The 16722-nt window shown below is 39.5% G+C and overlaps 1 protein-coding gene across 1 annotated transcript in view; it reads left to right on the top strand.

The window, feature by feature from the left end:
• The window catches only part of THSD4 (thrombospondin type 1 domain containing 4), a 488201-nt gene that overhangs the window by 154965 nt on the left and 316514 nt on the right, over positions 1-16722 (top strand). The window contains exon 4 of the mRNA XM_023521905.1: positions 16050-16186. Coding sequence (XP_023377673.1) covers positions 16050-16186 — 137 coding nt within the window. The remainder of the gene's footprint in view (positions 1-16049; positions 16187-16722) is intronic.

Here is a 16722-nt window from a genome sequence, read left to right as displayed (position 1 = left end):
TCATCGAGGCTGAGTATGCTTGCTGGTGGGAACTTTGGCTGAAGGAAAAGAACAGTGAGTTTCTCACTAAGACCTGTGTTTGTCAGTGGATGATGGTTGAACTGCAGGAGGCTATGGTCCTCAGAACACCGGAGACTCTCAGAAGAAGGGAGATTAAAACCATTTCTCTACACAGACCCAATAACGAAATGAACCTTGCAGGTGGCTATTTGCAGGGACTATAAAGAGAAAGAAAATAGAATACTGAGATCCTGAACAGCATTCCCAATGTTTGGCTGCTGAGCAGCTGGAGTCCTGAAGCGCAGCCAAAAGCCATGGAACCATTCTCCCTACTCTTCTTCCAGGCATATTTTAACTTGGCCATGCTTTTACGATAATTATCAAAGAAAATTAAAAGAACAGACAGCCGAGAAGGGCTTTGGGGACAGCCTGACATCAATGAGCTACCTACAGGCAAGTAAATACTTTTAATAAAGCCTTGAGACTACTGGGGACTACCACCTCGCCCATCTTTTTACTGCCAAGGGTTGCCACATTTCGATAACGGTAGATATTTCCATGTTGTTGCAATTCTTAGAACGCTTCCAAACGTAGACATTCCACTCCTTCCCTGGGCATCTAGTTTCAGGGGAGATGAAAGAAAGTGAACGCTCTTGAGTGCTTGTGTTTTTACAAGCATTCTCTTACTTGATTGTGAGACAAGTCAGTGAGATAAGCATTTAAATACCCACTTTAACAGATAAGAAGAGCAAGATTCATAGATAAAATCTGTCCAATGACACAAGCTTAGTCAGTGGCAGAACTCAGAGGCAAACCCAGGGAAGCACATGCAAAATTCATGCTTTCTCTTTACCTTTATGCCTTTCAATAGATTCACAGAGAGCAGGTATTTTGTCTGAAGATCTAACCAGCATCTTTTCTGCTGCATTTCTTTAAATACCATTGCATTTTGAAGGTCCTAACGAGTCCTAAAGACCTTGGTTATGGAACCATAATGCTGGCCGCAGGAAGTTTTGCAAAATGGCTTTGGATCTCCGTGAGATTGAGAGAAAGGCTACACCTCATTTAACTCAATGGCCACCATCCAAATTGTCCCACAGTCAAGAAGTGGGCTGCTTTTCATGCTGCCTCTGTACACATCCTTTGTTCTCCCTTTTTGTCTTTTCCCATCCTTTCCATCAAATATCACAAAACACAGTTTCAGCCTGAGGTTTCAATTAGGTTCTGGCATGATGAGCTCATGCCCCGCTTTGTGTGGCCACAGCAAGAACATCCTTCCCAGTGCTTCCTCTAAGAGGGAGCTGAGGCTACTGAATTCGCTTTTCACGCCATCCCAAGGGAACCTCCATTTTTCATTTGTCCAAATTCATGTTTGTCTTTGGGAAGTGAAATGCTTTCATTTGATTGTGATTGGGCTAGATTGACGTCTTTGAAAGTCCTGTAGAGGAATGAAAGCCAAGCTTACTCAGGGGGATTATCCCCTGTATTCAGTCCAGTTGAATGTGGAGGGCTGCCTTCCTTTGGCAAATAGTGGTGGAGCGGCCCACTCCCAGCCTTTTTCTCCTGGTGGTTGTGCATATTTGGACAGAACGTGTTCTGCCTGCAGAGAGGGCCTGAAAAAAAGTCTCTTAGCAAATAACTGGAGACTGAAAGGGATAAACAAGGCCAGCTGGTGAGTCTCTTCAGGGTCACAGTTTGCATCTTAAGGTAAAAATGATCACTCACCATGTAAATCCAATGGGCCACCATGCAGGAATAAATTCGCCAAGCCACTAAGGAGGAGAGCCTTGTTTCTAGGCTCTTGTAGAATCTCCAGGAAAAGGCTGAAGTCCAGCTGGTCAAAGCAGTCACTTGCTAGGGTCCTTTGTGTCTGTCCCTGTGTTTATGCATGTGCAAATGGCCCCTTCACTGTCTGGCTTGCTGTTTGTTTTGTTTGGAAAGCTTCTGGCTGTCTGGGACTGTATCTGTTCATCCCCCTCTGTACAAAGGCATGCAAATGAGTTTGTTAATTCAACTGAGCAACTGATTAAGCTGTTTTTTAACTGCTCAGCTCTGTTGTGGGCCCTGCAGGGAGACATGAAAGACGCCCCAGTGGGGTCTCTCTCTGTGACCTTGAGCAGCTCCAGGTGCCTTTCTAAGCCTACTGTTCTTGGCTATGAAGTTACAAGGTCGGATTAGCTGATTTCTAGGACTCTTCCAGCTCTAAAGTTCTTGGATCGAGGTCATAGGGGACAAAAAGACATCAAGCCAACAAAAAAAATAAGACCCATTGTTATTAAGGATACACATGAGTCATGCAGAAAAATATGTTCTTTGGTTGTATCAGAGTAAGGTTGCTAGCAAACAAAAATAAAGAATGCTCAGTTAAATTTCAACTTCAGATGAACTAATAATGTTTAGTATAAGTATGACCCATTCAATGTATGTCGTATATCTGAAAACTTTAACTGGGCATCCTGCATTTTATCTGGCAACCCTAGTTCAGAGAGATCATGAGAACTGTAGACTTAAAGATGGGCCACCTACGTAGGCTTACTTCTTTCCAGGTTGTCTTGCTCTTTGCTTCCTAGCCACACTGGCCTTCTTTCACTCCCCCTGCCCCAGGGCCCTTGCACAGGCTGGTCCCACTGTTTGAGGCGGCTTCCTTCTTATCCCCTTTCTCATAGCGCTTACTCATCCTTCGAATTTCAGTTCAAAGGTCACTTCCTCAGTAAAGTCTTTCCTGACACCCTAGACAGAGTCAATATCTCTATTCCACATTCCTGGAGAGACCGCCTTCGCAGCACTCGCCATAATTTTTGTATTTCACAAATATAAGCTGAAGGTGAGGTTCATGTCGGTAAACATTATGGATATTCTGGATAGAACAAAAGAAACAGAGCCACAGAGGTAAGAATGCCCATGATGTGTTTCCAGAACAGTGAAGAGAGCAGTTGAGTAGTTAAAGTTAGTGTAAGACCCCATTATAGAGAACAATGTCCTCGAAACCCATCTTAGGGTACATGTTCTGAGGACAGTGAAGAATTCAAGATGGCTGTGAAAAGAGTGGTAACATGATGAAAGTCATTCTTTGGTGGGTTTTATTACATCCCAAAAGGAGGAGCCGAATCCCAGAGCCCTCTGTGGGGCTGCCAAGGAAGGAACGCAGTCTGAAGATGACAAACAGCATTAAGTCAAGAAACACCCGCTGAGCTCCAGTGCCTCCCAGGCACAAAGCTTGTGCCCAGCAGGCAGGTCACAGATGCTCAGGTGAAACACAACTGGTGCCCAACTCCTTTTATTCCATATCATCCTGCAGTCAAAAGTTGAGACGAGATTCACTTGAGTTCCTTGAAGCCTTTCCCTGAATTCTGAGAATTTGTCATACCAAAAAATATTTTCTTGAAGCCATCAAAACTTTCTTCTTGCTGAAAACTTTTTCCAGTGTCTTACCATGTCTGTACTTAAACGTTTAGAAGAGAGATAGCGCCTTTGTTGGAAGCACTGCTAGGTTTTCTGGTATGTAGACTTGCTACATCTGCCTTCACATTTGTGCAGTAAGATTTTCCACACGTGGACCAGCCCGTATTGTGTTCTTATCATTGTTGATTGCCCTGGCCTATTGCCGATAGACTGGAAGACACATGTGTTCACACACGTACATGGTTGTATACATACACACATGTACATACGTACACATAATACACACATATAAGCAATCACATGTATACATATGTATATATTTATACACATGTGTTCCTACATCCACACATATATATGATACATACATATAAAAACATCCACATATACATACATGTATACATATACACACATATAGACACACACATATATTTTTTTAATTAAGATGATAATAGCAGGAGATGGAAGTAAAACCACCCTCCTCTGGGTATTACCTGTAGAAATGATACTACTTCCTCTGCCTCAGAGCTTCTCTGGCTGCTGAGACTTCTACTTTATGTGGTGTTTGTACCAGAGTTCCCTTCCCCGACTTCCTTCTCGGAGCTCTCAACAGCCTCAGTCCTTGACAAGTACAACCCCAAACACATCATTTTTCTGAAGGATGTGTATACATTCCGTATTTTAATATGTCCTTATTTGCTCAGAGAGAGATATATTTTCCCAAGCCATAAGAAACTGGTTAAGACTCCCGCTTCTTTTGAAGCTGTCAAGCTGCTTTTCTGACAGTTGGCCAAACCGGCTTTCTACTGGCAGAACCTCCTTCAAATTTTTATTTTTTATTAAATGTAACATTTTACGATGTAACACTACATGTCACATAGCTTGAAGAGTTTTGAACAGCATGGTGTTTTTTCCATAATGGTATTTGTTTTCAGTCACTTTTTCCAGCTTTAGACATACTGTGTATGACATGAGAGAAAAGAGAACACTTCAGAAAAAATTTGGATAACATGGACAAAGTTGGCTGAGACAATTCCCATGAAACTACGTGTCTAGGAACTTTCTCCAAATGGGAAACTACTGCTGTTCCATGTTCTGCTCTCCAGAAAAGTATAAAGAATGCAAGTGTGTTCATTCGTTCTACAAGAACGATGGTCTGGCGTGACCTCAGCGTCTGGTCTGCCTCATCTCATATCATCTCCCTTCCTTCATTACCTTGGCCATGGAGAATGTCTCTCAGCCCCGTGATGGGCATGTCCCTGGCCTTTGGGCGTGGCCTTTGACATACCTCTGCTTGAATGCTCCTCTCTCCTCCCCTCCCCTTCACAGTTACAATTTTACATTTCTTGGTGTGAATATTTAATTAATACCCGTCTTCCCCATGAGATTGTAATTACACAAGGTCAAGAATCTGGTCTCTTATCATTTCCTCAACACTTACTATAGTACCTAGAATAAGGTAGATTCTCAATAAATATTTGCTCAGTGAATGAATTCATAAAATGAATGAGTGCCAGTTGCCTCATGAGGGCAGAGACTCTGTCTTATTAAATTCCTTAAACCTAGATCCTAATACAGTGCCTGGCACACAGTAGGTGCTAATAAATGTTCATCGGGTGAATGAACAGGCATTGCTTCATTTGTGGCACAATGCCAATGGCTCCTTAATCTCAAGGAGATGAGTTTCTACTTAGATAATAGGTACTCAGATGAATGAATTAAGAGTTCAATAGGGCACCAAGAATAAGAATTGGCTTCTAAGTCAAACCTAGATTTGAATCCTGTTGGCTCCCCCACTTCCTAGTAGTGTGACTTTTCGCAAGTTACTTAACCTCTCTGAGCTTTGGGCTCCTCATATATAAAGGGGAGGGTAATATCTATTTCAATTAGTTGTAAGGATAATATGGAACAATACCTATGCAGCGTCTCACACAGTATTTGGTACACTGCAAGCACTCTAGCCATGTTAGGTATCATTATTATTAATTTAGGATATTCCTATGCATCTTAAGTGTGTTGAGGTCATTGACAAAACAGCAAGACTGACCCTAGGCAAATGTTTCCATTTTTCTAAGCTTCAATTTCCTGCTGTGTAAAATGAGAGAATTTGGTGATACTCAGAACATTTCTGACATCAAACATATAAGTTTCCTACACCAAGCAATCCTCCAGTTATCAGCAGACACCAATTGGGTATCCTACAATTTATTTCAATTCTGATGCTAACTACCCAGAGTTAGTGCAGACCCTACAGCATAAGGGCTCAGTCCCACAAGACTGCCCTCCAGGTTCAGACACCAGTTGCAAGTAGTGGGTCCCCAGGTTACCCAGACTTCTGTCCAACTTGCTAGAATGGCTCCTAGAACTCAGAACAACAATTTACTTACTATTACCAGTTTACTATAAAGGAATAGCCAGATGGAAGAAATGCACAGGGCAAAGTAAGGAAGGGACACGGTGCTTCCATGCCCTCCATGGGCATGCCATGACATATAGTAGGTGCTCGACAGACAGAAAGCATATAAAAATTATAAAAGGTGGGAATAGGTTAGGCAGCCAAATCCAAATGCAGATGCTAAAGAGAAGTTCCTTTTCCCTCACTGCTTTCTGAACAGTGTGGACCATAACTGACAACTCAGAAGAGAGCTTCCTCCTTGCAAGGCCTCATCACAGTTGCAGTCTTTACTGGCTAGCTTGCATGTATACAACTGTAACCTTTTATTTAGTTAGCTGAACATCATGTTGTATGTCAGCTTTGGCGATGCATTCCCAGGGTGTGAGCTAGAGGTCTGGTTGCCAGGTAGTTCTCCTTTCTCTATCCTGGTTCAAGAGCATCAGTTGGAGCAGGGGTTCTCAAAGTGTGCTCCTGGACCAGCAGTATTGGCATCACCTGGGAACTTGTTAGAAATGCTGACTGTGGGGCTCCACCCCAGACCTAATGAATCAGACTCTGTAGGGGTGGAGTCTATCAATCTGTTTTCACAAGATCTCCAGGTGATTCAGAGTACACTAAAAGTCGAGAACCACTGCTTTAGAGTGTTACAGACTAGAACTGCGCTTAAGTGTGAGCAGTGCTACCAGGAATTCAACATCTATGGAACATTGTGGATTTGAAAAAGACGTTTTTGTTCACGGTTTCTAATCCAGATCCCCAGCCTGTTAAGACTGTCAGTTAAGTAAGATTCAGTAGGGTACTGCATGTGAACTTCTGAAATTTTAATTACATAGTTGCAAGAGTGGGCCAGAAGGTTGGGGAATTAGGCAATTGATAAGCTGTATGGTTTTGCACTTAAGTTTTAATAATGGATGCACCCCAAATGGTTTCCTTTTCCGAACAGGAAAAGCTAAGAATTAGACAGTCTCACCCCTCTTCTGACTATTTCAAAACAGTTTTCTAATTCCAGAGAAGAGTCTGGGCTCTTAGAAGCATTCTCCTGATCTTATTTTCCATAGCTTTGTCCTGGAAAATGCAGTCTGGGGAAAAAGTAGTTTAAATAATAATCACCTGTGTCTAGTCCAGAATTTGGAGTCCAAGGGCAGGCAGACCCTTTGTCATAAATAGAATACCACATAGACAATGCAGTCAGTGGAGGTCAAGACCAGCACTGCTCTGGCTCTCTTGCTGCTGATTTATTCGCATGGACCAAATGCTGCTACTCCATGTGCACTGCTCGGGCTTCGAGCAGCCCCCCTTTTCATGTTATTTAAACCCTGCATATACACTTAAGACATTGCATCCACATGTTTCTAATTCATTTACACTTCACTCATCAGCATGCGTTGGGTAAGCACCCTGCCACGTCTGAGTTTTATGAGCTGCATTTATGAGGCTGCTTTTCTTGAACAGGGATATCGTATATTCTACCAAAAACATGGAACTTGAGCCTGGGAAATGAGGGCTTCGGTGCTAAACTTGGAGTGAACTTGTGAAGTTTGAATGGGTCTGAAACTAAGCACAGATGTTATCCATTCTCCAAGAATAGCCCTGCGTGTTTATTCACAGAATCTCTTCCCGTTTCTTACCTGAGACTTTCTCCCTGCTTATGTGAGGGTGGGAGAATGTGCAATTGTGGGAAAAGCTTGCTGCTCCTTTCCTGCTACTTTTGGCCCCTTCCATCCTTCTGAGAGTCTCCCTCTTGCTAACTGAGAGCTAGTGCAAACCTAGATAATAGCAAAGCTAGCTAAAATCTAGAACATCCACACTTCAGCGACATTTGCATTCCTAGAAAGCAACATTTTACTCTCCCACTTATTCAAAGTTCCTGAAAAGACAACAAGGAGTTTTACCATTTTGTGTTAATTTTGAATAGAAATAGGAGGGACCAACCATTAATAATAACTGCAGGATTCTATTTCTGAGAGCCCAAATTATTGGAGTTATTTTTATATTCTTTTTAAAATTAGTTTTTATTGTTTAATCCAAGTTTTGCATAGATATATTTTACAGTCAAATAGTTCTACAAACTTTTTGCCCCCTCCCAATATTTCTTACTCCCTGACTATTGTAGCTATACATTTATTTACCTTCTTATCTCTAAATTATGTTTAAATCATTATTCCTGGATTTTTCAGTTTCAAATATTTTCTGTTGAAGATGAGGATGTAGCCCTCTTTCATCATCTTCTCCCTCCACCTCGCTCCTCCGATCCCACACCCTCTCCACATAATCAGGTTATGATTTTGCTTAGATTAATAACTATTGCTTACATGGTAACCATGTGCATAGTCTTCACAGCTGAGCCTTATAGCATACTAGCTTAGGTCAGACTTCCAAAACACTGATCCTGAGGGCAGAGATTTGTGCCTAGTGTTTATCTGGGAGTGAACCTGGAACACTGAGATGCAAGATTGGACAGAGGGAGAAGTTGGACTGGGACAGTCATGCAGAAGCTGCACCTGGTCCCTCAGGAAGCTCTGAGCTGGAATAGCCTTGTAGAGTTACCCAAAATTAAGTCTGAGTGGGCCTTCGTATTACACATGGACCAGTCCCTGGGCATGGGCTAGCTCTTGGAATGAGCTTCAGCCTTGGGTGAGGGGCTCCCTTAGGCTGATGGCAAGTTCCAGAAAGACACAGCTGTCAACTACCAGCAGGTGACACTTCATTTCCCCCCAGGTAATGGGGGACATTCTGATTTTGATTGGGTGGTGATGGTCAATAATCTGGGCATCACGCTGTCACACCCAGTCCATATACTGCAATTACTTTCCTTTTCCTGAATTTCTTTTTTTTCCTGTTATTAATAAATACTTTTCTGTTTTTAGCTTGTCTTCTTTTCTTTGTATTTCACACTTATACAACCCCAAGCTCTCTAAATTGTGCAAATCTTCTTTCAGTAACTCGGTATCTCAATAACTTAAAATTTATTAGGTATTTTATTCATTTCATTCCCTTGAAGAAATGTCTCCTAGAACCTTCTTACCTTCTCCAGGCTTTCCTAATGTACATTTGTCCCATCAGAGTCTCTTTCCACGCTAATCCGGGGCACTCTTTCTGCTTCTCTTGGGTTAGATCTTCTATTTCCTAGATCCCACACCTTCTTTCTTGGTTTATTCGTTCTCTGTGGTAGAACACATCTTCTAATAAAGGTGCAAATTGTGTAAATTGTGCGAGAATTGAATTTCTGAAGATGCCTTTATTTTTTAAGTGTTAAGAATTTAACTAGATATAGAATTCTAATTTAACTAGATATAGAATTAACTAGATATAGAATTCTAATTCTAATTGTAATTTTTTCTTAAGTGTTAAGAAGTTAACTAGATATAGAATCCTAATTTAACTAGATATAGAATTCTATTTCCCCTCAAAATTTATGAGGCACCGCTCAATTGTCTTCTAGCTTTCAGAGTTACTATTGAGAAGAAATCCAATACCAATTTATTTGTTTGTTTCCTCTCAGATAGCCTGTGTTGTCTTTTCTTTGTCTCAAGTGTCTTGAAATTTCACAGCCATGTGGCTTGGCGTTGTTCATTATTATGCATTTATTGGGAGACCTCTCCATGGATCCCTTGTGCTCCTACAGATCTTGTGGAATATGCCAAGAATGCCCGACCCTGACCACCCTTAAACTGGGTCCTTTCTCAAGGTTGCGTTTGCAATGAGCAACCTCGAGGAATGAGACAAATCTCCATCGAGGACAAAGAGCAGGGTTTCTTATTGCTTCCCATAAAAGCAGTGGGTTCTTCAACCTCGGTGCTCCTCAGCAGCAATGCAAAACCATTGCATGTGTAGCATCCATTTAGGCTCCCACATGTCTCCATGAGACTTGGGAGCAAGCGGAATTGGCACAAACATGCTGGTGTTCATTCTGGTTGCTCTTCCTTGAGTAAAAAAGTTCTTTATCTCTGACTGAGGAGTCTTCTGTCTCTATCCATGAGACAGTAATGGGCTAACCGATCAATTATAAGGAGTGTAAAATCAAATCCCACCCCTAACACCATTGCCCTGGGCACTTGGTAGGCGCCTTCAATCTGGAAACAAATTTTCTTATTTATTTGATGGTTTGCTGGGGATCTAGCAAGCTAACTGCTGCTTCTTTTCTTTTTAAATAATTTATTGAGATAAAATTCACAAACCATGAAAGCCACCAATTTAAGTAGTTTAATTTAGTGGTTTTAGTATATTTAGATAGTTGTGCAGCCATCGCCACTACAGCCTCTGGCAGCCACTAATCTACTTTCTACCTCTATGGATTTGCTTGTTCTGGACAATAAATGTAACTATAAAATATGTGGCTTTTTGTGACTGGCTTCTTTCACTTAGCATAATATTTTCATTATTTATCTATGTCATAGCATGTATCAGTACTTCACAATTACTTTCTGTTGTTGAATATTAGTCCGTGTATAGATATTACACATTTTCTTTATCCATTCATTAGTTGAAGGACATTTGAATTGTTTCCACATTTTAGCTATTGTGAATAATACTGCTATGAATATTTATGTACAATTCAAACAAGAAGATGTACATTTTCATTTCTCATAGGTATATACCTAGAAGTAGAATTTCTGGGTCATGTGGTAACTCTGTGTTTGACATTCTGAGGAAGTGCTAAATGTATTCCAGGGAAGCTGTTTCATTTTACAGTCCTATCATCAGCATTGTACAAGAGTTCCGATTTCTCTACATCTTTGCTAACATTTCTTATTTCTTATTTTAGCCATCCTAATGAGTGCTGAATGGTTTTGATTTTTATTTCGCTAATGATTTATATCTCATTGTGATTTTGAATTATATTTCCATAATAACTAATGATATTGAACATCGTTTCATGTGCTTATTATTCATTTCTATATCTTCCTCGGAGAAATGACTTTTCAAATTCTTCGTCCATTTTTAATTGGGTTATCTTTTTATTGTTGAGTTATAAAAGTTCTTTGTAGATTCTGATGCAAGTTCATCATCTGATATAAGATTTGCAAAAATTTTGTCTCATTGAATGGGTTGTCATTTCATTTTCTCACTGGAGTTCCATGATGAAGTCCAACGTATTTATTTTTTCTTTTGTCATTTGTACTTCTGATATAGCATCTAAGAAATCGTTGACTAATTCAAGATCACGAAGATTTATGCCTATGGTTATTTCTAAGAATTTTATAGTTTTAGCTCTTACATTAAGGTTGATGATCCATTCTGAGTTAATTTTTATATATGATATGATGTAAAAGTTCAGCTTAATTCTTTTGCATGTAGATATGCAAAGTTATCTCAGCATCATGTGTTGCAAAGACAATTCTTTCCTCATTGATTTGTTTTGACAGCCTTGTCAAAAATGAATTGACTAAAAATATAAAAGTTTATTTCTGGACTCTCAGTTCTATTCCATTGATCTATATGTCTAGCTTTATGATAATATCACACTGTGTTTATTCAAATAAAGATGTATGAATTGTCCAGCTTTGTTTTACATTTTCAGGTTTGTTTTGTCTATTCTTGGACCGTTGCATTGCCATATAAATTTTAGGATTACCTTGTCAATTTCTACCAAAAAAAGCCAGTCAGTATTTTGGTTGGGATTGCATTGAATTTGAAATTAATTTGGGGAATAGTGCCATCTTAACATTAAGTCTGTCGATTCATAAATGTGAGAAATCATTCCATTTATTTAGATCTTCCTTAATTTGTTTCAACAGTATTTTTTAGTTTTAGTGTTAAGTCTTAGACTTTTTTTGTTTAATTTATTCCTAAGTATTTTTTGATGGAATTATGTTGTTCATTTCATTTTCAGATTGCTCATTGATAGTGAATGTATTGAAATGAAATCGATTTTTGTCTATGGATCTTATATCCTGTAACCCTGTTGAACTTGCTTATTAATTCAAATAATTTTTGTTGCATTCAGGGGAATTTTTTGTATACGAGATCATTTATACAAATAATGTAGATGCGTAGAGGGAAATTTATTGTTGTAAACATCTATGTTTTTAAAAAAATCTCAATTCACTGATAGTTTAATTTCTTTCTTTTCCATCTAGATAACTTCTCTTTTTCTTGACTAATCTCCTGGGATAGAAGTCCTTTTTTTCTGTGAAATCAAAAGTAATGTCTCCTCTTTATTCCTGATTTTAGTATCTTGAGTCTTCTCTCCTTTATTTATTGCCAGTCTGTATAAAAGTTTGTAAATTTTATTGATCTTTTCAGATAACCAACTTTGGCTTCATTGATTTTTTTCTATCATCTCTCCCTTCTCTATTTAATTTATTTACATTCTAGTTTCCTTCAGTACATTGGCTTTGGATTTAGTTTACTCTTCTTTTTCCAGTTCTTAGTGTGGGATATTAGGTTATTGAGCTGAGATATTTTTTAACATAGATGTTTATAGCTATAAATTTCCCTTTAAGCACCGCTATAACTGCATCCCATAAGTTTGGTATGTTGTATTTTTATTTTTATTACTCTCAAAGTATTTTCTAATTTTCCTTGTGTTTTTTTTTCTTGATCAGTTATCTAAAAGTATGTTGCTTAATTTCCACATGTTTTTGAAACCCCCAAATTTCTTCCTGTTATTGATTTCTAATTTTATTCCATTGTGGAAATCATACTCTGTATGATTTCAATCCTTTTAAATTTATTGAGGCTTGTTTTATGACTTAATGTTTGTTCCCTTCTAGACAATGTTTCATGTGCACTTGAGAAGGATGTGACTTCTGCTATTGTTGGGTGGCATGTTCAATAGATATCTATTAGGTACAGCTGGTTTATAATGTTGTTCATGTCTTCTATTTCCTTGTTGATCATCTAACTGTTCTACTCATTGTTGAAAGTGAGGTATCAGCATTTCAAACTATTATTATTGAATTGTCTAGTTCTCCTTTCAATTCTGTCCGCATTAACTTCGGGTATTTTGGGCCTCTGTTGTTGGCTTCCCGATGGATTGACTCTTTATCATTGTAAAATGCTCTTATTTGTCTTAAATAACAATTTTGTCTTAAAAGTCTATTTTGTCTGTTTTTAGTATAATCACTTTAGTTGTCTTTTGCCAGTGTTCTCATTGTTTTTATGAAGGTGTCCATTTTCAGATGCGTTAGCCAACAATTCCGAAAAGTGGAACCCCTAATAACTTAAACACTCTCATAGATAATTTCTCTGTTTTTAGAACTGCATTCTCCTTTATTTCCAAAGTTGCCATTTGGAAATGCTATGGTAGAGGTAGCTTTGTTACTTCAATTCTTAAGTTTGCTTAGATCTGCTAAGTTATAACCACGGGTCTTTCTGCTTTCCACCTTCCAAAATTTTGTAACTGTAAACTTCTTTTCTGTTATCTTTGTTTTTTACATTAAAAAAAAGTCTCCACTCATATCAATGGCTTTTCCAAGGCAAGAGAACATAATGAGTAGGTTAAATATTTAACCTTTATTTGAGGGTAAACCCTTTAACTGCTACCTGCTTTATTCTAACAGGAATTTTCTTGCTCTTATCCCTTTGCCCCCAGCTTGTGGCCACTCCTCTATTTTCTCCATGACAAACTACACCATGACAAAAGACAAAGTCTGCTTAGTGAAGCAACTCCTGGCATCAGAATTGTGATTCTATTCAAGGAAAATAAAAGGAATGAAGTGATTCTTCATTATAAAACAAACAAACAAACAAAAAAACCTTAAACTGAAGCCCTGCAAATGTATTTTTATGTGGAATTTTTAAATGGTTGGGGAGTATATATGGGGTCTAGAGAAGTCAGTCCTTATGTAATTTTATGAGAAGCACTAGGTTGAATATTGCTAAGGCAGCAGGATCTAGGTAATTTGGTGAGGGAGGCACTTTTCCACAGATTTCAGTTATCTCCTAGGATCCCCCTTTTCCATGTTGCAAGTCTAGGAAGGCAGGTCTAAGTCACATAAGCTGAGGATCAGACCTAGTGGCTGCTTTGAGCCACAGGTAGGAGGAACCCAGACTTAAGGCCATTCCTCTGGGTTATTTCTATGTAGCCGTTTGAGGATTCTGCCAGAATTATTTCACGTTTGGCTATGTTTTTGTGTTTTGTGTGTGGGGGGGGGGAGGGGGGTTTGTTGTCATTTTTCTCAGAATGTTCTTCTGTAGTATGGTTGCAAATATTGAGAAATAAAATATTGTGGCTACAAAGGATAGAGGTAGTTGGGAGGAAACCAAGAGAAGTGAGAACTCAAAACCTTGCCCATATGAGGCTGCCTTTCAGACACTTTGATTAGCATAAAATGCAATGTGCCTGGATACGTCCTGCTATCACTTCAGAAAGCGAGGAGCTGGAAAGAGAGGAAACAGTCTAGCTAGGAAGACATGAGAAAGCAAGTTAGGAGGCTAGTTTTACTTCTAACCTGTCACTTCATTTTTTAGGCCTGTTGTAGTTATTATTTTTTTTTAATCTATAAAATGATGGTTTCATTTTAGATAATTCCCAAAGGTGTTTCCATCTTTGGTATTCTTTGATTTTTTTTTTTTTTTTCCCAAGATCCCCTCTTACATCTTTCGGTCAGCCAGGGTAAGAAACTAAGTCTCCTGACTTCTAAGGTAGAGCTTAGGATGTAGAGAAGATTCAATCTTTCCTAAACCATGTGGTCCCAGAGGCTCCATGTTATTTCCTGGTAGCAGTTTCAGTGGCTTTGGAGAAGGAAATTCATTGCCACGTGACAGTCAGGCAGCCACACTGGGGAAAATATGATGTATTGTCTTGTGTAGGAAAAAGTCAGTATTATCCAACCCAGTAATCAGATTTTCAGACAAAAGTATGACCCTGGAACATGCTGTCTGTGTCTTGTCTCAAAAAGAGTTTTTTTTTTTTTTTTTAAAAATCAACATATACTTGGCTTGTCTGTCTCTTTTGGATACGGAAATACATCTCACCTGGAATTTTTTTTTTTTTTTCTTATTTTGAAGGCGACTAAACTGCTCTGGAGATATTAGTTGTAGCAGTAATTAATTTAGCATTTCTTGAGCACCTACTGTGTGCCAGGCTCTGTGCGAAGTGATAGAAATATAGAGAAACACTCTGAGGTAGGTGAATACATCTAGTGGGGAGAGGGGAGAGAAAGGCCAAAAAAAGTGCCAATATTCATTTATCCATCCCTCCTTTTATTCCTCAGGGCTTTGTTGAGCATTTTGTCTGTGCCTAGCTCTGTACTGGGGACACAAAAGGAAGACAAACATATTCCTGTGGTCCCTCAACACCATGCTTCGGTGAAGCTTGGTTAACCCTAGTGAAGGCCAGATCAGCCTGTGATGGGTGGGTTGTACAGATGAGATCAGGATCCATGGAGGGCTTCCTGGAGGAGGTGACCTGGGAACTAAAACAAAGTAGAAACGGGCGCCAACCAAGTGAGGCAAAGGCAGAAGGAACAGTTAAGCAATGGCTGGACAGAGGATGGGTATAGTTTGGTATAGAGCATAGACTTAAGAAAGATGGTAGAAAAGGAGACTATAAAGGCAGGCAAGGTTCAGCTCTTGAAAGATGTTTTCTCCCTTGCTTAAGACTTTGGGCTTCAACCTAAAGTGATGGGGAAAACACTGAAATATCTCATAATGGAGGAATTATTATAGGAAACTCCAGCCATTTAAAAGAATATAAAAATGATATAACTGAATAGATTTTAAGTTTCAAAAAAAGCACAACATTAAAATTGTGTGCTCACTGTGATTGCTGACCTATAAAATATAATTATGACTATGGCAAAGTATGGGAGAATATCTAAAAGTAGAGTCTATTATTTACATTGTGAGATTCTTTAGGAATTCCTTTGTAATGCTCAGCATTGAATCTCTACTATATGCCAGTAAGATCAGGCTATAATCCCTTCCCTCTACCATTAAATATGGAGAGATCTAATAACACTCATGTAGTTTTAAAAAGTATGTGGTTATAAAATGTCCAGAATAGGCAAATCCATAGAGACAGAAAGTGGATTGGTGGTTGCCAAGATCTGGGGGATGGAGGGAATTGGGAGGGACAGCCAACAAGTCCAGGGTTTCTTTTTGGGGGCCATAGAAATGTTCTGGAATTGGTTAGTGGTAATGGTTGTACAACATTGTGAATATACTGAAAAACACTGAATTTTACACTTTGGTTAAAATGGTTATTTTTATATTATGTGAATTTTGTCTCAATAAAAAATACAGGAAAAACGATGCTGATAGTTTTTTGGTTTTTTTGTTTGTTTGTTTGTTTTGTTTGTTTTGGTAGTAAAGGGCAATCGGAAATGTGAGTTGAACTGCCAGGCAATGGGGTACCGCTTCTACGTGCGGCAAGCTGAGAAGGTCATTGATGGGACACCCTGTGATCAGAACGGCACGGCCATCTGCGTGTCCGGGCAGTGCAAGGTAAGTGCCCCAGGACTGGGGTCCCAGGGTGGATTCTCGGGGTGTTTGAGCTCTGACTACCTACAACTCTGTTTGCCAGACTGTGGCCTGCTACCGCCTCCACCCCCAGCCCATGGGCCCTCCGGAACCATGAGCTCTGGGAGAAGTGGAAGAAGACTGAGCAACTTGGTCCGCTCTGTTTTTGATCTTTGGGAGTCGCCATATCTCACTCTGGCATATCAGTTGCTAAGTGATTTATGTTTACACCACGTGCTTCAGAAGGGACACAGTGATCTTTGTTCATTGGGTCTGGAGCTCCTCTCTTACCACCAAAGTCGAGGTTATGGAAAGGCCACCGCCGAATCAGTCCAGAAATGGGTGGCGTCGCGAGGGTGGCATTTTAAGGGCATGCGTATTTTATCTTGCCTCCCACCAGATGGGGCAGGCTTCCAGATGAAAGTCGTCTTGTGCCTTTTATAGCAGAAGTTGTTCTTTAAACAGGAAGAGTTTTCAGGCTTCTTGGACTTCTGAAGTGTGTTCCAGAAACTCCCCACCCA

This window comes from Pteropus vampyrus, unplaced genomic scaffold (genome assembly GCF_000151845.1).
Source record: "Pteropus vampyrus isolate Shadow unplaced genomic scaffold, Pvam_2.0 Scaffold10, whole genome shotgun sequence".
In the NCBI taxonomy this organism is placed as follows: Eukaryota; Metazoa; Chordata; class Mammalia; order Chiroptera; family Pteropodidae; genus Pteropus; species Pteropus vampyrus.
This window is presented reverse-complemented; position numbering and strand designations above follow the sequence as displayed.